This window comes from Anomaloglossus baeobatrachus, chromosome 2, assembly GCF_048569485.1.
Source record: "Anomaloglossus baeobatrachus isolate aAnoBae1 chromosome 2, aAnoBae1.hap1, whole genome shotgun sequence".
In the NCBI taxonomy this organism is placed as follows: domain Eukaryota; kingdom Metazoa; phylum Chordata; class Amphibia; order Anura; family Aromobatidae; genus Anomaloglossus; species Anomaloglossus baeobatrachus.
In genome coordinates, this window is record NC_134354.1 from 367,636,398 (window position 1) to 367,660,370 (window position 23,973).

The 23,973-nt window shown below is 43.7% G+C and overlaps 1 protein-coding gene across 1 annotated transcript in view; it reads left to right on the plus strand.

Annotated features, from left to right (window-relative positions):
• LOC142291476 (protein argonaute-3) overlaps positions 1-23,973 on the plus strand; it is a 169,381-nt gene that overhangs the window by 94,044 nt on the left and 51,364 nt on the right. The window contains exons 6-8 of the mRNA XM_075336030.1: positions 14,820-14,954; positions 17,374-17,461; positions 22,949-23,096. Coding sequence (XP_075192145.1) covers positions 14,820-14,954; positions 17,374-17,461; positions 22,949-23,096 — 371 coding nt within the window. The remainder of the gene's footprint in view (positions 1-14,819; positions 14,955-17,373; positions 17,462-22,948; positions 23,097-23,973) is intronic.

Sequence of the window (23,973 nt, forward strand, 5' to 3'; positions counted from 1 at the left end):
TATCTGCTTCTGCTTCCGGACCTTGTGTTCTTTTCTCTCGCCTGCTGATATCTGAACATTTCTGTGAATGGCCACCGGATGGAAAGCTCCAGCCTTGATGATATACAATCAGGTCAGAGCATGATTGGAGCAGAGAAGGGGGTCAGCGTCTGCCTGCTGCGCTCTGGTCCAGCCTCAGAGTAGTAATTGCTTTCAGTCCTCACCACACTATATGGTCACGGTCTGGAAGTAGTAGACGTCTTAGGCTGCTTTCACACATCCGGTTTTGCAGTGCGGCTCGAAAACCTATGCAACGGATGCGGCGAAAAAAACAGATCCGTTGCATAAGTTTTTCCATGCGGCCCGTCCGTTTTTTGACAGATGCGGCTTGATACTGAGCATCCGCAGTGCAAAAAACCGCATCCGGCGTCCATAGGCTTGCATTGTAAATCTCGCCGGATCCAGCGTGATGCGTTTTTTTCGCCGCACAAAAAAAGTGCCAGGCAACGTTCCATCATGGGCTAAATATGCCGCATCCGGCAAAAAACGGACGCAACGCAAGGCCATGCGGCCCAATACGGCGCTAATGCAAGTCTATGCAGAAAAAAACTCAACCGGCGGCAAAAAAAAAAGGTTGCGTTTTTTCTGCAAAGCGCCGTATTGTGCCGCACAGCAAAAACCGGATGTGTGAAAGCAGCCTTAGCACCAGCTGACAGGCAATCCTTACAGGAAAGCCGTTCCTTTGTTTTCATCGCAATGCTTTATACATTTACAGATCTTGTTTCCACATGGACCTGCACCAGGTGAGTCCCACCTTCACCTTCACCTTGATTTTTAGGTCTTTATGGCTATCAGGACTCTGATGCTAATCTCTGAATTATGGCAAATGGCTAATTTTCAGTAGAAATTAGCAATCGGCCAAACGTAAAAGGGGTTGTCTACCGCTTTACAGCCTTTACTTAAAGCACCGCTCCAGTGTTTTATTTCAGCACGCGAGTGGCGCTTAAAACCCCTGTTGTGTATTTTATCGGCGATACTCCGGTCCCGCAGCGCTATCTTGTGACAATCACGTCTGGAAGTTAGAAGTTACGTCACAAGCTCTCAATCTAACTCTATGAATGCCAGAACGAGGGTCTCATAGACTTGTATTGAGTTGTGACCTCCAGATTACTCCATGAAACATTAGCGAAGCTGGCAGGTCACAAACTACAGAAAACCACTGATGGAAGATGAAGACGCTGTAAGGTGAGTATAAGACCAGGAGCCGGGCACTTAAAGGGAACCTGTCACCAGATTTGGTGACTATAAGCTGCGGCCACCACCAGTGGGCTCTTATATACAGTATTCTAACATACTGTATATAAGAGCCCAGGCCACTGTGTAGAACATAAACATGACTTTATAATACTTACCTAAGGGGCGATGCAGACTGGTCAGATGACCGTCTCCATTCTCCGGGTGCAGCGCCTCCTCTTTTGGCCATCTTTGTCCTCCTTCTTCTGAAGCCTGGGTGCTTAATGCGTCCTACGTCATCCACACAGGCTAACATTGAGGTCCTCTGTAAAATCTGAGAACACCATTAACCCTGCAATGGATTCGGCAAAACAAATCTTTCCCAATTTTGGCTCCTGACATGGGAGTTGTTTTACTAGTACATAACTTCACTAGTGTATGCATGAGAGCAGACAGCAGCTGCAGAACTACAAGGCTCAGCATCCTCCATTCACTAGTGTATGCAGGAGAGCAGACAGCAGCTGCAGAACTACAAGGCTCAGCATACTCCATCCCGGACTGTATGCAGTTTTTTGCCAAAAAAGAGAGAAAAAAAATGACGTGGGCTTCGCCATATTTTGTATGCTAGCCGGGTACAGCAGGCAGGTACGGGCTGCCCCCAACCCCCAGCTGCCTATTTGTACCCGGCTGGGAACCAAAAATATAGAGAAGCCCTTTTTTTTTTTTTTTAATTATTTCATGAATTTCATGAAATAATTTTAAAAAAAATGACGTGAGCTTCGCCCAATTTTGGTGTCCAGCCGGGTACAACTAGGCAGCTGGGGAATGGAATCCACAGTGAAGGGTGCTCAAGCTTTCTGGGCACCCCCACTGCGAATTGCAGTCCGCAACCACCCCAGAAAATGGCGCTTTCATAGAAGCGCCATCTTCTGGCGCTGCATCCAACTCTTCCAGCTGCCCTGATGCCGGGTGGCTAGCCGGGTAATAATGGAGTTAGGGCTAGCTGTATATTATCAGCTAGCCCTAAGCCCGAAATTCATGGTGTCACGCCAATATTAGACATGGCCACCATGAATTTCTAGTAATGATAAAAAAAAAACACAACACACAAAAATATTTTTATTAGAAATAAAACACAACACAATTAGTGACTCCATCTTTATTGAAATAAACCCCCCTCCGCAGTAATCCTGGGTTAGGGTGCCACGCCGTCCAATCCGGATCCAATATCATCTGATCGGTTTGCTGGAAGGCAAAGCGATCAGATGATGTGTCAGGATCAAGTGCCTGAATCACATCACACATCAGCTGATTGTATAAAAGCCGATTATACAATCAGCAGATGCATCAGTGCCAAAAAAAAAAAAAAAATACTCACGTCTGTGCTGATTACCGGCAGCTCCTGGAGCGATCGATTGGACAGGAGTATGATCCTGTCCCATCGCTGCAGGAGCTGCCGGTAATCAGCTGATGAAGTCCCCTGACAGCAGGATCAGCTGATAGCCGGCCGGACACTAAAAAGCCGGCGAGACTACGATCAGCTGATGCGTCAGGTGACTGCATCAGGTGATCCACGGCCAGGTCCTGCAAGCTTCGTGCGTGCCCCGGGGAGACTGCACACAGCCGAAGCGGCGGGACCGGGACAGGGGCTGGAAGCAAGCATGGCACCCGGACCCTGCAGACAGGTGAGTATGACATACACATACACACTCACTCCGCGTCCGGTCACCTGTGCTGCTGGTGGGAGTATATGATCACACTGCCGACACCGCCCGCTCTCCTGACAGCTGAGCACAGCGGGCGGGTGGACAGTGTGATCACATACTTGCGTGACAGGGGGGATTTCAGTTGGAGAAACCCCCCCCTGTACTCCACACTGGCGCCCCGTACCTCCCACAGCTGAATGCTGGTAGCGCGCGCTCTGCCTTCACCGCTCCACACACTGGCATCCTCCGGCTCCTCCCCTCGATGCTGGGCTGTGACGTCAGGTAGTCACCGCCCACAGCCCAGTCAATCACTGTGAGTGGCGCCGGCATCCTGTGACGTACCCGTCCAGTTTGAGAGCCCGGAAATGCCGGGACGTCAGAGGATGCTGGCGGCCACAGCTCCAGGGGGTCATGTGACTGGCACTGAGCGTGCAGCATAGCGCCGCTCAGTGCCAGAAATGGAAACAGAAGCCAATGCAGAAGATGCATATAATGGTAAGTGAGAATCATTGGGGAAAAAAAAAATGGGTGAACCACCCCTTTAATACAGGACGATATGCTGCCGAGAATGATGATTTTTTTCTTTTATAGCAGTCTTCATTTCGAACAATGACTGAGTGTTTGCTCTTTCATGAGATTTTTGGCAGTCTGTTTACAATGGCCAGTTATTGATAATTGAGTGTTCCTAGGAACGTTCTGTCACAATAATCCTGCAGTGTACATGCACCCTTTTATCACTGGTGGTATGTAGTGTAGAGGTAGAGTGGTAGACAGAGATGAGAAGGCACTGTGGATAGTTTTTGTGGGTGGAAGCAAATTCTCCAAAGGTAGTAGTAGAAGATTTTTGTCTAGAAGCAGTGGGAAAGGGACTTAAAAATAAGTGGTACGATACATTTGTGTTTGTTCATAGCATTAGAATTGCTCAGAAAATGTTGTTATTCTATTACAGTACTGGCTAAAAGTATTGGCACCCCGCAATTCTGTTAGATAATACTCAGTTTCTTCTTGAAAGTTATTGCAATCACAAATTCTTTGGTATTATTGTCTTCATTTATTTTGCTTGCAATGAAAAAACACAAAAGAGAATGAAACAAAAATCAAATCATTGATCATTTCACACAAAACTCCAAAAATGGGCCAGACAACAGTATTGGCACCCTTAGCCTAATACTTGGTTGCACAACCTTTAGCCAAAATAACTGCGAACAACCGCTTCCGGTAACCATCAATGAGTTTCTTAAAATCCTCTGCTGGAATTTTAGACCATTCTTCTTTGGCAAACTGCTCCAGGTCCCTGAGATTTGAAGGGTGCCTTCTCCAAACTGCCATTTTGAGCTCTCTCCACAGGTGTTCTATGGGATTCAGGTCTGGACTCATTGCTGGCCACTTTAGTAGTCTCCAGTGCTTTCTCTCAAACCATTTTCTAGTGCTTTTTGAAGTGTGTTTTGGGTCATTGTCCTGCTGGAAGACCCATGATGACCTCTGAGGAAGACCCAGCTTTCTCACACTGGGCCGTACATTATGCTGCAAAATGTGTTGGTAGTCTTCAGACTTCATAATGCCATGCACACGGTCAAGCTCTCCAGTGCCAGAGGCAGCAAAGCAACCCCAAAACATCAGGGAACCTCCGCCATGTTTGACTGTAGGGACCGTGTTCTTTTCTTTGAATGCCTCTTTTTTTCTGTAAACTCTATGTTGATGGCTTTTCCCAAAAAGCTCTACTTTTGTCTCAACTGACCAGAGAACGTTCTTCCAAAACGTTTTAGGCTTTCTCAGGTAAGTTTTGGCAAACTCCAGCCTGGCTTTTTTATGTCTCGGGGTAAGAAGTGGGGTCTTCCTGGGTATCCTACCATACAGTCCCTTTTCATTCAGACGCCGACTGATAGTACGGGTTGACACTGTTGTACCCTCGGACTGCAGGGCAGCTTGAACTTGTTTGGATGTTAGTCGAGGTTCTTTATCCACCATCCGCACAATCTTGTGTTGAAATCTCTCGTCAATTTTTCTTTTCCTTACACATCTAGGGAGGTTATCCACAGTGCCATGGGCTTTAAACTTCTTGATGACACTGCGCACCGTAGACACAGGAACTTTCAGGTCTTTGGAGATGGACTTGTAGCCTTGAGATTGCTCATGCTTCCTCACAATTTGGATTCTCAAGTCCTCAGACAGTTCTTTGGTCTTCTTTCTTTTCTCCATGCTCAATGTGGTACACACAAGGACACAGGACAGAGGTTGAGTCAACTTTAATCCATGTCAACTGGCTGCAAGTGTGATTTAGTTATTGCCAACACCTGTTAGGTGCCACAGGTAAGTTACAGGTGTTGTTAATTACACAAATTAGAGAAGCATCACATGATTTTTCAAACAGTGCCAATACTTTTGTCCACCCCCTTTTTTATGTTTGGTGTGGAATTATATCCAATTTGGCTTTGACAATTTTTTTTATTTTTTTTCATTGAAGACAAATTAAATGAAGATAATACCAAAGAATTTGTGATTGCAATCATTTTCAAGAAGAAACTGAGTATTATCTGACAGAATTGCAGGGGTGCCAATACTTTTGGCCAGCACTGTATGTTAGAAAGCCTAAAAGTGCCCAAGCATTCCAGATACCCACTAAATGCTTCTTAAGTCCACCCTTTTTTGTTGTTGCTTGCTTGTCCTACAGTTCATTGTCTAAGCTGTGCCCCTTGGAGGTGATTCGTATGCAGTGACGTTCTCTGCCCTAGGCAGTGGCCATAGTGATGTACACCGGGATTGAACAGCATTGCCATGAGATGAGCTGGATCCCAATTTGATGAGGTCGGGGGAGGTTTAGTGACAGAGGCAGAGCACTTGTCGGGCTTTTTAGCTGCCCGCTGGACACTTGTATGCTATATCACATGCAGGATTACTTTCTCAGGTGATTATCACACTATCAATGGCTGCAATGGTATTGAGCAGGCATGAGGGTGTATAACACATCATCCAAATATGTAGCATACAACTTTGTAGAATAAAAAGGAACCATCTAAAATAGTGATCCATGGCTCAAGGTTCAGCAAGGGTCTCCATGTTGGAGAGTAATGTACGCAGAGCCTGGCTGGTAAAGCGTTCAGCTCTGGTCACGAGCAAACAGAAGGCGAGCTGTAATGTTCGGAAACTCAACTACTAACGTATGTGCTCAGTTTCCTCTTAGCACAACAGGGAGCACGGTGTTGCCTAGTGATTTCCAGAGCGGAGTGCTAAGCAGCAATAACTATAGCACACGTCACGGCAAGCGTCATGTACAGTCCCCATCATGCGGCCAATATCGCACGTTGGAATGGCGGCTTCATTCAGCTCCTTCCCTGCAGTTACTGTTAGGCTATGAGAGAGTTATTATTGCCATGTGGTGACATACCCGTAGATAAGTAGCTTTGCCGAACAATTTACTTATTGTGTGCTGATTTTCAGTAATGACTCCAGTCAGATCCAAAGATAAATTGAATTGACAGTTGCAGAGTTAAATAATATACGGTATATATTAAACCTCTTAAGTTCATATGTTGCTGATGTGACCAGGGGCAGCTTTCCGCCATTGCAGCGGTGACATGAATACAGCACGTGTCTGCTGCACCCGATCACTCAGCTCAGTAGTGATGCTTAGATAGTCTGCATGAGCCTAGTGATTGGCTGCAGCAGTCTGGGGGTAGTTGTGGGTGAGTATTCCTGAGTTTATTATTTTCCCACAGGCAATTCTATAAAAATATATATTTTTTGAAAATCCTTTTTAAGCTGCTGCACATATTGGATAATTGTCATCCTGTCTACAATGCGTGCTGTAAGGGAAAGGAAGCATTGGTATTGCTTGATTCAACGTGACTTTTTAGGTGGGCGCACCTTCAAAAGTGAAACCTTGCACGTCCATCCTCTGACTAAAGTGAGGTGTATAGACTGGGACATCCCTCTGTTCTTTACCAAGGGTCTGTGCAAAGAAGTTTAGACTTCAATCATTGGGTCCCAGTTTGAGGTCCCTACAAAAGCCACTGATTGACAGCAAGACTCCTCAGCAGTCTGGCACAGAAAGGTAGTCTGGCTGTGTGTCAGAAACGGGAAGGCTGGAAGGAGAAACAAAAGGTGAGACAAAGGTATTAGCAGGTGATCAAACTGCAGTATTAAGCCTGAAACATCCAAAATATGACACATAGACGCGCTGGAGAATCAATTTGCAGGCTAACGCCATAGAAAAGGGATGACCACTGCCACTGAGACAAGGCTCAAGAGGCCTTTGGTTATTGTACATAGGCCACAACAATAGTTCTGTATCCGGCTGCCATAGCACAATGAAGTGCGCAGGGCTGAGCGAAGGTAGTGCCTAACTCTTGCACAAGATATTTGATGCCAGGGTTGTATGGCACAGCTTATACCCTCGAGCTATTATGGGAGAATAGAAGACGAGACGTGCCTGCTAAATTAGCATTCAGCACAGCTTTCTAGCGTATATGGTGAGCTTCAGAAAAAAGATATTAGTTTGGAACTTTAACAAAAAAAAACCCAAACAGAATTGCATTAATTTTTTTATAAGAACAATATATAGTATGGTTGAGGATCATATAAAGATATGGATCAAGAAATACAGATTTATATTGCAAAATGCAATTATGCTCAAAGTGACTTACATGACCTCTGCTGGTCACTGCCTTGAGAAGAGCTTGCGATCTGATATCTTGTTTGTAGGACATTGGTATTAGTTTGGAAACAGATGGTCAAGCTTATTTAGGGATGTTATCCTGTTTACCCACCTATTCCCCCCCCCCCCGAAATACGGCAGTGTTCTTCTGCATTTTGAATCCTTTAATTATGGTAGGGTTGTGCGACTGGTCTGATGGGACATGTGCTCTTAAGTGAGTGCCATGGAGCCTCCCTCTATCTTTGCGAATTGAGTCTTTGCTGTTTGAATCAAAAGTTAGATACAAATGGAATTAAGGCAGTAAGGGAGTAAGGCTTAATCTGGATCCATACATCACTTTGTGACCCGTAATTCGATAATATGCTCATGCCAGTGTCATCGTCATGAGTGTGGCACAGCCTGACGTGATCTCGTGGCGATCTGGGATCAGAAGGTCAATGTGCATTGTGGCTTATAGATCCGCTTTAGTGCCCGCTCGACATTTACCTTGACTTGGAGCATATTTAATTCCATCTGGCACTGAAGGGGTTAAGGTTCATTTCTATCCTGCAGTGATCTAACAGGTAGTTGTAACCTCAGCTTCAGGCACTCCCTTCTGCTATAGATACTGTTCCTCACTCTACTCCATGTCGGCTATAACTTAAACCTAAAGCTGTACATATGGAAGGAGCTTATCAGTGCTGTGCTGTGGTGTTGGTACAGCTGCGAAGCTGCTGCTGAAGAAACCTTTGACTTTTCATTATTTTGTCTTTCCCCACTTGTTTGTCTTACCCCGTGTTTTCTTATGTCAGTAGCGACTACGAGACTAGCATCTCGCTGGCCTTGAGCTTAGGGTCAGCGAGGTCCTAGGCACATTATTGGCGATGGGGTGGGTGGGACCTGTATAAGGACGTTAGGGAGTGCAGGGTTCAGGCTCAGGTGACTGTCAGGACGTGACCTCACTTCCCTCTCCCTAGTGCCATGGCCCTCCGTTGTGTCGTACTCCTGGTGTACTCTGTGTGTTCGCTGTGAGTTCCATCCGCAAAGGGGTTAAGTCAGGGTCCAAAGGTGTATCCGTCACTGTATCGAATCCAGAGGTTCCTGCCTCAGCTATGCCAGAGTCGACTACCTCTTCCACCAAGGTGTCAGAGGTGGGACACTTCCCCCTTGGAAGAGGGAGAAGTTTAGCAAAATTAAGGACCGCACACCGGGAGATGGTGACTTTGTCAGGGAGCAGTGATGTCATACGGGCATTGATCTTCAACTGGTGCTTTAGGTAGGTGTTCAATCTGGCAGAGTAGTATTCAAAGGGCTGCTGTCTTCCTCCATGGCAAATAGGTAGAATGACTTTTGGGCTGGAGATGACGTGATGATACTCCTTCAGGTGGCTGTGAATGCAGCACATCTTCTGTATGTGAGGTGATCTTGTAAGCTGCTAGATTCATCTCCATACCTCTTGCCACTTGAAGGAGGGTGTCTTGGTCCTTCACTCTGTAATTAGGAGTTACCAGCTGTAGTTTGCATATGGGCTCTCGGAGACCTTATACAAAGGACTATACCCAGGTTTGTAAGAAAGAGCAATGGGTGTAAATTGGGGTCAGGGGAACACTGAAATTCTAAAAACTAAGATCCCCTAAAACCCTGGGGAAAAAGCACAAGAGTGTTTGGAAACTAGCAAGCAGCACCCCCCCTTCCTTCCTGACTACATATACACAACTAGAAATAGCAGTGGAGCATACATACTCTATTTCTCCTGTGCTGACCCTGTAACTGGGAACCCTGAACTCTCCCTCATCTCGACGGTAGACCTAATGGTGGTCAGGGTCGAGCCTCCAGCGTATCCCTATCTCCTGTCAGACCCTGCAAACTAAAGGTGGTGTCACACACAGCGACGACGACAACGACGTCGCTGCTACGTCACCATTTTCTGTGACGTTGCAGCGACGTCCCGTCGCTGTCGCTGTGTGTGACATCCAGCAACGAGCTGGCCCCTGCTGTGAGGTCGTTGCTCGTTGCTGAATGTCCTGCTTCATTTTTTCGTCGTCGCTCTCCCGCTGTGAAGCACACATCGCTGTGTGTGACAGCGAGACAGCAACAAAATGAAGCGAGCAGGGAGCAGGAGCCGGCATCTGGCAGCTGTGGAAAGCTGTAACCACTGTAAACATCGGGTAACCAAGGGAAGACCTTTCCCTGGTTACCCGATATTTACCTTCGTTACCAGTCTCCGCTGCTCTTGCTGCTAGTGCCGGCTCCTGCTCTGTGCACATGTAGCTGCAGTACACATCGGGTAATTAACCCTATGTGTACTGTAGCTAGGAGAGCAAGGTGCCAGCGCTAAGCAGTGTGCGCGGCTCCCTGCTCTCTGCACTGTGACATGTAGCTACAGTACACATCGGGTTAATTAACCCGATGTGTACTGTAGCTAGGAGAGCAAGGAGCCAGCGCTAAGCAGTGTGCGCGGCTCCCTGCTCTCTGCACATGTAGTGACGTTATGATCGCTGCGTCGCTGTGTTTGACAGCTAAGCAGCGATCATAACAGCGACTTACAAGGTCGCTGTTACGTCACAGAAAATGGTGACGTAACAGCGATGTCGTTGTCGCTGTCGCTATGTGTGAACCCAGCTTAAGACACAAAGGATTACTGGGTGCTGCAAACAAAAACGCTAATATATGCCAACTCCTGATGATCAAAATCCCCTTAGGACCACACGATCCTCCACCCTCTACATCAGGGAACTCTTGTGCAAGATACCAGGCAGGATAACATACAAGCGAGAATATCTCAAAACTAGACTAAGTAACAACTGCCATAGGCAGAAAAATATTCACTGTCCACCAGGACTAATAGTGAGAAGTTTATATGGTCTAATAAATTGTATACTAGGTACAGCAAAAAACAAACATGTAAAAGTGAAGGGTAAAGGTTTCCACAGGACAATCAGCAATGTCCTTTGTAAAGGTTCATTAGTGGGAACACAATGGGGCACAACTGCATATATGACCAAAAACGTAGTGTGGATTTCAGGTCCCTATGTCCCTCTTTTGCAGCCTCTACTGCATCAGCAATAAACAGAGCAGTGGCTTTGGGTCCTAAGATGGCGGCTGGAAAAGGGAACTGGCTGTCGGACAGACTAAAATGGCGTCAAAAGAGGAACTATGTAGTGTCTGAGTTAAAACGACCGCTAAAAGAGGAAGTAGGTGTTGGCCAAAAATGGTGTCTGACGAGGCCTGGGAGGGAGGGACATGGGTTGTGCCATCTACATTCACGAGGTATTCAATCTGTCACTGGGAATAGGGATTATATAGGGACCCCTGGGCTGATCCTTTGACTAGGGACCCTGTGCTCTCCCTCATCTCGACGGTAGACCTAATGGTGGTCAGGGCCGAGCTTCCAGCATATCCCTATCTCCTGTCAGACCCTGACATAATATCTTCCATACCATACCTTACTCCAGGGCTGGGCAAAACACAGAGTGACAGAAAGTAATTTACATTCAGGACAGGAAATAATGGGGTGGGCTTACGTGGACACAGTGCTCCACAGACAGTACACAAGTCCACCCTATGGGGACAGCTGATAGGGTGGAGGGCGTTGCTTCTAATGATTGGCCTGGAGAAGCCATTTTCACAGACAGGTAAAATAAACATAGTGTAGTTACTAGATTCAGAATTACATTTCTTCAAACCATCTCAATACTTTCACTTCCCTTGACATTCAATATCACATCCTGTACCTTCAATCAATTCTCATCTAATCGCCCCCCTTGGGAGAATTCTCCATTCTCTTTTTCAACATACGTGTGTCACTTACAATTAAACTTGCTGGTCTAATTTGACCTCATTCACATATTTTAAAATAGAAAACTAACACTTCTCTTTTTTTCAATTTCAACTTTCCTACGGTGTTCCACACCAGAAACTGCGTACATTATACATACAAACGTCTTCCAGGAAGAACTAGAGCACCAATGTCACGTGGGTGATAAGAAATTACACTTACCCTCACATACGCCAGCTGTTTTTGATATCTCAAGTACTAGAAAAATCTGTTCACACTACATACACCTCATGAGGACGGGCCATCCAAGACTCAATAACACTGATTAAGACCAAGATTTAGGATTCTCTCTCTAATGCTCCTCCTACCTAGGCTCGCGGAAAACACATTATATTCCACCAGATATAGTCGGGGCTTTCAAGGCACTCACCATAACTCTGTACCTGGACCCTCAGCCTTTTCAATTACAGATTATTGATGACATGTCACACATTGGTGTATAGCGCAGTATACCTTCTTCCACCTGAACAGTTATATTTTACAAAGTATAAGTTCCTCTTTTTTCACACAGCTGCTATTGTACCGTGACACTTCCTCATTTTTGCTCAAACGCCAGTGTCTGCTATATTCTTCCCTGTCTTCCAGACAGTCAAAATAATGAACCAACACATTGATTGACATAACAATAAAGACACTATATATACTATCCAGGTGGCTGAACTCACCTGCATTACACACACATATATCCTGGCTCATTCCAGAAGTCACTGTATATCACAACTCCCTCACTTCCTTTAACGTTATCTCAAGGAAAACGAAACGTGGAACTTCTGCTTTTTCCACAGGACAGACAACCCCCCCCCCCCCCCAAAAACACATACATGTAACATTTAACATTTATGCAGACAGCTTAAGGTAAAAATGACATGACGAGGTGGGATCTCTTAGGACGGCTTATCTCATTCGAGATCGCAGTCATTAGGCGTCTAGGCTGGGACAGCCCAACCCCCCCTTTCGAAATGCAAGTACACGCATGAGGTCTGCGAGATGAGTGAAGACAAATTTTCTCACCTGCATTGTGGAGTGCGCAATCTCCCCTCTCGTGTAGTTGCCTTTTCGAATCAAGGTGTCGGCATGGCCGTCCGTCATCTAGAAGCTCCGTCTCAAGGTGCGTTGGGCGCCATTTGTTAAGGCGGGCCATAAATTTACAGTGATGCAATCTAATTGTGCATCTACCTTAACCAATATTACCTTTTATCATGCTCTAGCATAACATCTTCATTTCTGGCTCCAACTCTGATGGAGTTAATCGCTCTCTTGACTTCCTGGGTTCAGTTACTACAACTTCCGTAATCCTTTGCAGTAACTAGCAATCTCTCTCAGACCCACTCTGAGCTCCACCCAAACTGTTCCCTCCCCTCAGATCTCCACCACAACAGTTCCCTCCCCTCCTTCCTGTGTGCACTGCCTAATCATGGTAATCATGGTGTATACAGTTGGTACTATGCAGCAGAAGTCACAAAGTGGAGCAAGTTAGTGACATGTATCATCCGGTCACCTGCACAACAAGTCCCAGAGTGGAGACAGTTAGTGACATATAGCACACTATATGTCAGAGCAGAGCATATCACTGTCTCCACTCTGGGACTTGTTGTGCAGGTGACCGGATGCTACATGTCACTTACTGTCTCCACTCTGGGACTTGTTGTGCAGGTGACAGAGTAGAGCAGATTGGTCCCATGCAGCGTCCGGTCACTTGTGCTGCTGGTAGGATTATATGATCACACTGCCGACACCGACCGCTCTCCTGACAGCTGAGCACAGCGGGCGGGTGGACAGTGTGATCACATACTTGCGTGACAGGGTGGATTTCAGCGGAGGAAACCCCCCTGTACTCCACATTGGAGCCTGTACCTCCCACAGCTGACCGATGGTAAGTGGCGCGCTCTGCCTTCACCGCTCCACACTGGCGTCCTCCAGATCCTCCCCTCGATGCTGGGCTGTGACGTGCGGTAGTCACCGCCCACAGCCCAGTCAGTGTGAGTGGCGCCGGCATCTTCTGACGTAAGCGTCAAGTTTGAAAGCCCGGAAATGCCGGGACGTCACAGGATACTGGCGGCCACAACTCCAGGGGGTCATGTGACAGGCACTGAGCGTGCAGGATAGCGCCGCTCAGTGCCAGAACTGGAAATACAAGCCAATGGAGAAGATGCATATAATGGTAAGCGACACTCATTGGGAAAATAAAAAAAATGGGTGAACCACCCCTTTAAGCTATGTCAGCATGATTCACTTGTCACATGAAAGTCCAGACTGATGAGTCTTATGTCTGAATGCAGGTACACAGTTCAAGCACTTATCTTAAATCCTGTTTTTTGGATATCTTCATATAACTCTTATATACTCTTAATACTCATAATCTTGTCCATAACACAATATAAGTTGTAGTCACAGTGTGACGATTGTGTCGTGCATATACAATGTACTGTATATGAACTCGTTAATGTGATGTTTCTAGGTTCAGCTATGCCGAGCTGTACATTAATATTTAGTTTTTCTGTCTTGGACTTGTAAACGTCTTACACGGTATTGGATGCACTGAATAAGGCTGCAGGGATTGTTTTCCCCCTGTACATAACAGTCTGTGTTGCCATGTATGGTGTCTTTGGAATTTCCAGGCTTCGGAAGTGTCAAGTAAGTTTACCTACTACTGTGGCTTTCCTACATAGCTGATGTTCATATTCATTCATATGGAGATTTGGTGCTTGGAATGTGGAAGCTAATGGCAAATCAGAATGTAACGTGTAATAGAAACACAGGGAATTTCTGACTATATATCTTTGCCAGCGAGGGTTGTACTGCTCCCGGCATGGCAGGACATACATGATCATCTCTTCACCATGAAGTACTGAAGTGAATTATGTTGCTTTTTATTTATAGAGAATTCTTTGATGGAACTGTAATACAATGTGTTCTCCAAATATTAAAGGGAATGTCAGTTAATTAACATGTTAAGTTATTTCCAGAGTAATGCCAACCACTTCATCCAGTGTCTGACACCACATGTGATGTCACTATGGATATCATATCCTGTTGTGATTGGTGGATCCTGTGTTCTGTGTGTGTGTGTATATGTATTGTGTGTGTGTGTGTATATATGTATTGTGTGTGTGTGTGTATGTATATGTATATATGTATGTATATGAATGTGTGTATATGTGTGTATATATATATATAATATATATTAGTGTGTTTAATATACATGTAGCACAACATCCTGATTTAATCAATAGGTCATTTTCACGTGCAGTGAGATCTTACCGATGATTGAAACACCCGCACCTTAAATTTCACTTTGCCATAAAAACAGTAGCAGCAGCAATTCTGGGAGCTTCCCTGAATGAGTGCTTGGTAGGCTCCAGATGTCTTCCAGTTAAAAATTCTGTACACGTTGAGCGTAACCACATTTCTTGTTTGTGCTTCATTACAGTTTCTGCCACTGCCTTCTACAAAGCACAACCAGTTATTCAGTTCATGTGTGAAGTTCTAGATATTCATAACATTGATGAACAACCCCGACCTCTGACCGATTCTCACCGGGTAAAATTCACCAAAGAGATAAAGGGTAAGTGAAAGAATTCTTTTAAAAAGATTGGATCAAGCAGTCCCAAAGGATTTTTTGGGAACTTCACTGTCTCATATTATAAACCCTGACCACTCTTTTTCTTTCCATATTATTATTTTTTTTATTTTCTTATGTACACAAAGATATGTTTTTTAGTACCCTTTATTATTTGTTTTATGAACCAAGGGTTATGACATGCTTTGGGATAACTTTATCGTTGTAGTTGCTGTTCCACGTGTGATACATTGGCAATGTTATATCGGTACATGTGGTAGTATTATTATTATTATTATTTATTATTATAGCGCCATTTATTCCATGGCGCTTTACAAGTGAAAGAGGGTATACGTACAACAATCATTAACAGTACAAGACAGACTGGTATAGGAGGAGAGAGGACCCTGCCCGCGAGGGCTCACAGTCTACAGGGAATGGGTGATGGTACAATAGGTGAGAGTATATCGGCTTTATCATGAGGTACAGCTTTAGGATTTGTTGTTTATGATTTTAAACATGTCTTCCTTGTCTTTATAAATTACACTTTTAGAAATATATTAACTAAATCGTTTTGAATTGCCCTTAAATGACATACTGCTGTAGCTTTTTTTGTTTTTGAGTATTTTATGGTTACTTACACCAGGTTTTTGGCACACGTGAAATAAATGTATTTATAATATTTATATTTATTATATATAGCGCTCGCTGGAATCTAGTATTTTACTCTATCAGTATACACCACTTGAATCTGGCCCTATAGATAGATAGAATTTAAAGCATGCATCAGGAGCTGCCTCAACACATGCACCAAATTTGTTCAGATAGTGCAAGCAAAGTCTCAGCTAAACCCCTTTTTCCTGCATCTGTCATAAATGTACAGTGAATATTAGTTGGAAATGTTTGGAGTCTCCTGAGCATGCCCCATGTATGCAGGGTACCTGCTGTTATTCAGCCAGCACCTGCTTTTATCAGCAGTGATCTGCCAAAAACTAGCTCTGATTTGCTGCTGTTTAAAGAGATTCTGTCACCAGGTTTTTGCCATCTCCCCCGAGAGCAGCATAATATAGAGAATGAGATTCTGAATTGAGCTGTGTCAGTCTCTGGGCTGCTTAGTGTAGCGTTGACAAAATCACTGTTTTATCAGCTGGAGATTATCCTAAGAGGACTAGTAAACCTGCTGCTGTGTAGTCAAGTATATTCATGAGCCCTGTATAATCCCGCCCCCAGTACTAATTCGCTGTTTTGTACGTACGCTGTACATAGCCAGAAAGCTGCCAATCAGTGGTGTGGGCGGGGTTATACAGAGCTCAGCATTCAGATAACTGCTAGTTCTTTCGCAGATAAAACACTTCTTTTATAAAAATTGTACCAAGCAGCTCAGCAAGTATACCTTACTGGAATCAGGGTCTTTGCCTCTACATCATGCTCTCAGAAGAGCTAGCAAAAACCTAGTGATAATTCCCTTTAACAGTTTAGATACCACAGTCAGTCGTTAGCAGCACTATTAAAGTGATTAGATCCTAGGGGAGGGTTGTTTTGTTACCCATCACTCACCTTCTCCCTGCAGCACAATTATGAGGTGCCGCTGGGTTACATGGCTATGGAGTCCAGCCAAAAGAGGTACATTAAGCAACTGCAATGTATTGTATTGCAGGTTAAAGGAAGCTATAAAAATGTGTAAACCATAACGTTTTAAAAGCCTAAAAGTTCATATCACCGGTGCTTTTCCGAATCTGAAAATAAAAATGAGAAAAAAAGGCATTATTATTGCTTTGTCTTTAAAGTCCGATCATATTTAAATTATTAAAGGGGTTCTGTGGAAATAAAAAAAAATAGTCCATGCGCAGTGCAGTCCTATATCCTTACAATACCTGTAATTCAGTGTGACAGGAGCTTCTCACTGCTCCCCTCTGGGACGGTACATCTCACTTCAAGGGGTATTTAGAGAAACACTTCTTGCCAAGAAATTGATAGCTATAATCACATATGAGAAAACAGTATCATAATAGAGGATGCCGTCAGAAATCTGATAAGGTATGGGACATAAGTCATCGGTGCAGACGGTCTTTCAGGAATGAGGTATTATCTATAATGCAAGTCAAAAGATAAACTAATTTAATATAAAACAGCTTAAAGAGTATGTTTAATTATGTATTAATAGTTTATTACTTAATAATATAATAAAAACTAAAATGGGGACACATTCTCTTTCACAGAGGATTAAGGACTTTCATGTTGCTTTATTATACTTTTTTAATATTCGGCCTAAAGTGGCCAGCCCAGATAGGCCTCAAAGGTCATTTCTAACGTGTGTGTCTGACTGTCCATATGTCTTCATACTGACAGGCACGGCCTTGGTGTATGTTTGCAGCATGTCTGTTTACACCATTCATGTGCTTACTAAAATATCTCCTTGGTGCAGGTCTGAAGGTTGAAGTAACTCATTGTGGAACGATGAGACGGAAATACCGTGTTTGCAATGTGACCAGGAGGCCTGCCAGCCATCAAACGTAAGCATGGGATTGGCTTTGTGTTCCGTAGGTGGCGTATGCCGTAGATAAATAGCTGGCCATAGAGTGCGACATAATATAAAAGCTAGTGTAATATAATAGGATAGTATTGTCTGCAGTATAATTACTTTAGAAAATGAAAACAATTACTCTGCTGGTAAGTATCATTGAGCTTGTAAAATAGCCCTGCAGCAATGGCTTCCGAGCCAAGGTACAAAAGACCACCAAAGGCCTCATTTGACATTTCTCGACATAAGGTGGGAAGGTTAAGTATTATAGATGCAGATTTATTACATTGCGGCTGCATTAACCTAATTGTATGTTAGAGCTGGATTGGAAAGTGACCCAGCGTTATATAATCGCCAACAATAAAAAGACATTAATGAAAAGTTTATATTCATAATGTAGGATGTCAGTCACTGGGAACAAGACGGAGTCAGCAAACATCTAGTCTGTCATCTAAGTGTATGTCATGCCCTAAAAATGATCCATATCTTGTAAGAGTTTATTAGGAGCTGGTGTAATACACTGTGTGCAGAATTATTAAGCAAATGAGTATTTTGATCACATGATACTTTGTATACATGTTGTCCCACTCCAAGCTGTATAGGCTTGAGAGCCAACTACCAATTAAGTAAAGCAGGTGATGTGCATCTCTGTAATGAAGAGGGGTGTGTTGTAATGACATCAACACCCTATATAAGGTGTGCTTAATTATTAGGCAACTTCCTTTGGGAGAGATTTAACGGGCTCTGAAAAGTCCAATATTGTGAGATGTCTTGCAGAGGGATGCAGCAGTCTTGAAATTGCCAAGCGTTTGAAGTGTGATCACCAAACAATCAAGCATTTCATGGCAAATAGCCAACAGGGTCGCAAGAAGCATGTTGGGCAAAAAAGGCGCAAAATAACTGCCCATGAATTGAGGAAAATCAAGCGTGAAGCTGCCAAGATGCCATTTGCCACAGTTTGGCCATATCTCAGAGCTTGAACATTACTGGAGTATCAAAAAGCTACAAGGTGTGCCATACTCAGGGACATGGCCAAGGTAAGGAAGCTGAAAAACGTCCACTTTTGAACAAGGAATATAAGATAAAACGTCAAGACTGGGCCAAGAAATATCTTAAGACTGATTTTTGAAAGGTTTTATGGACTGATGAAATGAGAGTGACTCTTGATGGGCCAGAGGCTGGATCAGTAAAAGGCAGAGAGCTCCACTCCGACTCAGACGCCAGCAAGGTGGAGGTGGGGTACTGGTATGGGCTGGTATCATCAAAGATAAACTTGTGGGACCTTTTCGGGCTGAGGATGGAGTGAAGCTCAACTCCCAGACCTACTGCCAGTTTCTGGAAGACAGCGTCTTCAAGCAGTGGTACAGGAAGAAGTTGGTATCATTCAAGAAAAACATGATTTTCATGCAGGACAATGCTCCATCACATGCATCCAACTACTCCACAGTGTGGCTGGCCAGTAAAGGTCTAAAAGATGAAAAAATAATAACATGGCCCCCTTGTTCATCTGATCTGAACCCCATAGAGAACCTGTGGTCCCTCATAAAATGTGCGATCTACAGGGAGGGAAAACAGTACACCTCTCGGAACAGTGTCTGGGAGACTGCGGTGGCTGCTGCATGCAATGTGGATCGTAAACAGATCAAGCAACTGACAGAATCTATGGATGGTAGGCTGTTGAGTGTCATCATAAAGAAAGGTGGCTATATTGGTCACTAATTTTTTGGGATTTTGTTTTTGCATGTCAGAAATGTTTATTTCTAAATTTTGTGCAGTTATATTGGTTTACCTGGTGAAAATAAACAAGTGAGATGGGAATATATCTGTTTTTTATTAAGTTGTCTAATAATTCTGCACAGTAATAGTTACCTGCAAAAACAGATATCCTCCTAAGATAGCCAAATCTAAAAAAAAAAACCCACTCCAACATCCAAAAATATTAAACTTTGATATGTATGAGTCTTTTGGGTTGATTGAGAACATAGTTGTTGATCAATAATAAAAAAAAATCCTCTGAAATACAACTTGCCTAATAATTCTGCACACGGTGTAGATTGTAGGTATGACTAATGGCAGAAAATGAAAGTTGCTCCTGATCTGCCATTTTTGATCCAGACTATAATGGGGACAATGCCATTAGGTTACTTAGCGGATTGTTCCTTTTCACAGCAAGTGATGATCAGTATTGTTCTTGTGCATAGCTTTAAATGATATTCTAATTTAGTCTTGTTATAGAGTACCTAGAATAATGTAATGGCTCATTTTGATATGTATATTGTAAAAGATTAGGCTACTTTCACACATCAGTTTTTTGCCATCAGTCACAATCCATTTTGTGACTGATGAGATAGATCCATCACAAATTGTGTTAAAACTGATGTGACAGATCGGGTAAAAAAAAAAATAAAAGATCCGTCGGAACGCTTTTTACCAAAGATTAGTTGCTATTAAAAAGCTATATCACCCTGCTCTGAGAGAGCGGGCGAGACGACGACGGATCCTGCGCCCACAGGCTTCCATTATAACAAACAACAGATGCCGACGGATCCGTCGCTGTCCATTTTTTCTACGCACACAATAAACGTTACACTGTGCGTTGCTTCCGCCTGACGGTCATTCATTCCACGACTGATCCATTGTGCAATGGATGCAACGCAAAGCCATCAGTTGCAATCCATCGTTAATACAAGTCTATGGAAAAATATTTTGCAGGATTCACTTTTTTCTCAAAGCGACGGATTGTGACTGAGGGAAAATGACGGAAATGTGAATGTAGCCTTAGTAGTTGGCTCTTGTTTCATTGGCATACACAGCTTTCTGCTGCCTTTACTCCAGCTGACAGGCAACATTAAACCATCACTGATTGGCAACTTGTTTGCTGATCAGCGGTCAATTAATTGCCTGTTTAGATACAGGCCAAGCGAATGTGAATTAGTAATATATCATTCTTTGCGCACATGCTGTCGTTCTCGGCAGCACATGTCCTGTTTATACAGGATGATGTGCTGACAAGAATGACAATTTTAAGCAGATAATTGCACCTGACGAATATGCATTTTGCTCTTTCATTGGATGATCGGCAGCCAGTTTGCTTTGCCTGATTATAAAGAAACAAGGCTCCCTTGGAAAGATGCAGGAGGGGGCAAGGTCTTTAATGCCAACATAAGAGAGGATCTGTATTAGGAGGGAATGGTCATCTGTATCCAAGGTAGAGGAGAGGTCTACAAGGAGTGCAGAGTATTGTCTGTTGGGTTGGGCAGTTTAGCAGTGTGGTGGGGAAAATTCAAGAATAATAATCTGCTTTCATTTAATTAAAGGGGTACTCCAGGGACATAAGTTTTTGGTTTCAACCCTATTCACTATAAAGATGAGATGCCTAGTCCACTTCTATTATCTTTATATAACACTTGTAATTCAGTTGTACAGGAGCTGCTACTCACCCCTCCCGTGTGGAACGTTACGTCACACATCATTGTGCAGCTCCATACTGTTTCAGTTTCCTATAATAGCTTCTTCCGCTGTTTAAAAATAGGGGACATAACATCCCAGAAGCTCCGTGCTGTATCAGTGTCCTGATACTTCCACAGTCTGAGAATAGGGGCATAGCCACATCTGTTTTCTGCATAGAAGCAGATATCAGGGAAATTGATTCAGCAGAGAGCTTCTGGGATGTCACGTCCCCTCTTCTCAGACTAGAAGTATCAGGAGGCTGATACTTAACGGAGCTTCTGGGATGTCACGTCCCCTCTTCTCAGACTGTGGTAGTATCAGGAGACTGATACAGTACGGAGCTTCTGGGATGTCACGTCCCCTCTTCTCAGACTGTGGTAGTATCAGGAGACTGATACAGTACGGAGCTTCTGGGATGTCACGTCCACTTTTCTCAGATTGTGGAAGTATTCCGAGACTGACACAGCACTGATCTTCTGGGATGTCACACCCCCCTGTTCTTGAACTGCGGAAGCAGCTATTATAGGGGAAATTAACTGATATAGCAAGGAGCTGCACGATGATATGTGACGTAATGTCCCATATGTGAGGGGTGAGGAGCAGCTCCTGTATAACTGTGAAGTACAAGTGTTCTAAAACTCGGAGACTTGTACTAGGAATCTCAGCTTTATAGTGTGTGAGTGTAGGGACAGTACAAAATGTTTTTATGTCCCTGGAGTACCCCTTTAAGATCATGATATGAAGAGAAAAAAAAAAAAAGATATATATATATATATATATATATATATATATATATATATAATATATGTGATATGTCATGTTCCTGCCTTTGATGCAAGCTTGCACCCCGAGCCCTCATCTTTCCCTGCACATGACGGCTGATCTGATTAGTTGATGTCCTTCTAACAGGCGCGAGCCCTCATCTTTCCCTGCACATGACGGCTGATCTGATTAGTTGATGTCCTTCTAACAGGCGCGGGTGGTTCAGAGATCTGCCCGTGGCTGTTAACCAGTTAAATCTTGTTGTCAATCCTTAACAGCGAGATTTAACATGCATCGGAGTGCTTCATTTCCCGCTCCTATCGGTGGCACTATGATGTGATCATGGGGCACCAATGGCTTGTCATGACAGCCAGGGGTCATCTCATGACACCCTGTATCTTGTGATGGAAAAACTTCATAGGAAGTTATCATTTCTGCTGTACAGAAGAAGCTTCCCTAGTAAATACAATAAAAAGTGAGACAAAAATAGTTTTTAAAAGTGACAAAAAAAACCCACATCCAAATCACCCTGCTTTTGCACCTTAATAAAACAATAAAAAAATGCACATATTTGGTATAGCTGCATTCATAAATGTCCAATCTATCAAAATATAAAATAAATGAATGAGATTATTATAGAGTGTAATGGAAGAAATGATCACAATTTTTATATTTTTTGACTTCCGTAACATTGCAATAATATATAAAAAGAGACGACCTAAACATCACATCTGCTCAAAAATATTATCCGTAAAAACACCAATTTAGAGAGCAAAAATAAGCCATCACTGAGCCCCAGATCCCGAAAAATAAAAACGTTATGGGTCTTGGAAAATGGCGCCATAAGCGAAAACATTGTTTGTTTGCAAACTTCTGAGTTTTTTTGACCATTTTAATAATAATGAAAAAAAAAAATCCAACCATACATGTTTGGTATCTTACATACTCATACCGCCAGGTCAGTGTTATCATTATGGTGAACATTGCACTCAACCCCCCAGCTCCAATTGTGGCATTTTTTTTTACTTTTTTCCAGTACACTATATGGTAAAATGAATGATTTAATTTAATAGTACAACTCATCCCACAAAAAGTAAGCCGTCATACAGCCATACTGACGAAAAAATAAAAAAGTTATGGCTCTTGGAAGAAGGGGAGGAAAAAAAGAAAAATTGCGAGTTGACTAAATCCCTTTAAACAGGCCGTCCATTTGGAATTGTTCCTTTCCTAGGTATTAATGGTAAGCATTGTTTGTGCTCTCTCCTAGGTTCCCTTTACAGCTGGAGAATGGGCAGACTGTAGAGAGAACAGTCGCTCAGTACTTTAGGGAAAAGTATAATCTCCAGCTGAAGTATCCTCACTTACCCTGTCTGCAAGTTGGACAGGAGCAGAAACACACATACCTGCCTCTAGAAGTAAGTTGTGCCATATCACATGTCCTCATTGCTCTTTGTGATGACAAGATCTACCAGTAACCGAATGCAAACCTGTACTATTTACTTCCGGGGCATAAATGGGTTTCTTGGTTGTGTATTGAGTTCAGAGGTGCAGGACTAGTGACAATAAGAGGGTACCTGTGCTCACTGCTCACCCCTAAGGTCTGATAAACTGTACTGAACAGCTTTTCTTCATTTGGATGTAAACCGTTAAAGGGACTGTCCACTAAGGACTATTTTTAGGATAGGTCATTAATATCGGATTGATTGAGTGCTAGGCGTCGTACCCCAATCAGCTGTTCCTGGTGCCAGTGGTGGCTAGAGGTGATCAGCTGTAGAGCTGCACAGCTCCCTCAACTATATAGTGGCTTAGGCCGGGTACTGCACAGCCACATGGGGGTGGCACGGTGGCTCAGTGGTTAGCACTGCAGACTTGCAGCGCTGGGTCCCAGTTTTGAATCCCACCAAGGACAACCTCTGCAAGGAGTTTGTATGTTCTCCCCGTGTTTGCGTGGGTTTCCTCCGGGTTCTCCGGTTTCCTCCCACACTCCAAAGACATACAGATAGGGAACTTAAATTGTGAGCCCCAATGGGGACAGTGTTCCTGATGTATGTAAAGCGCTGTGGAATATGTTAGTGCTATGTAAAAATAAAGATTTATCTTTTTATTTATCCACCCCTCGTCAAATGAATATTAGTGGAGTGCAGTTCCCTGCTGCGGCCACTATACAATTGATGGCGCTGTGCTGTTTTGCTCTACAACTGATAATATCCAGTGCTAGAAACAGCTGATGCGACACCTGGCACCCCTACCTATCTGACATTGATTACCTATTCTCTGGATAGGTCATCAATA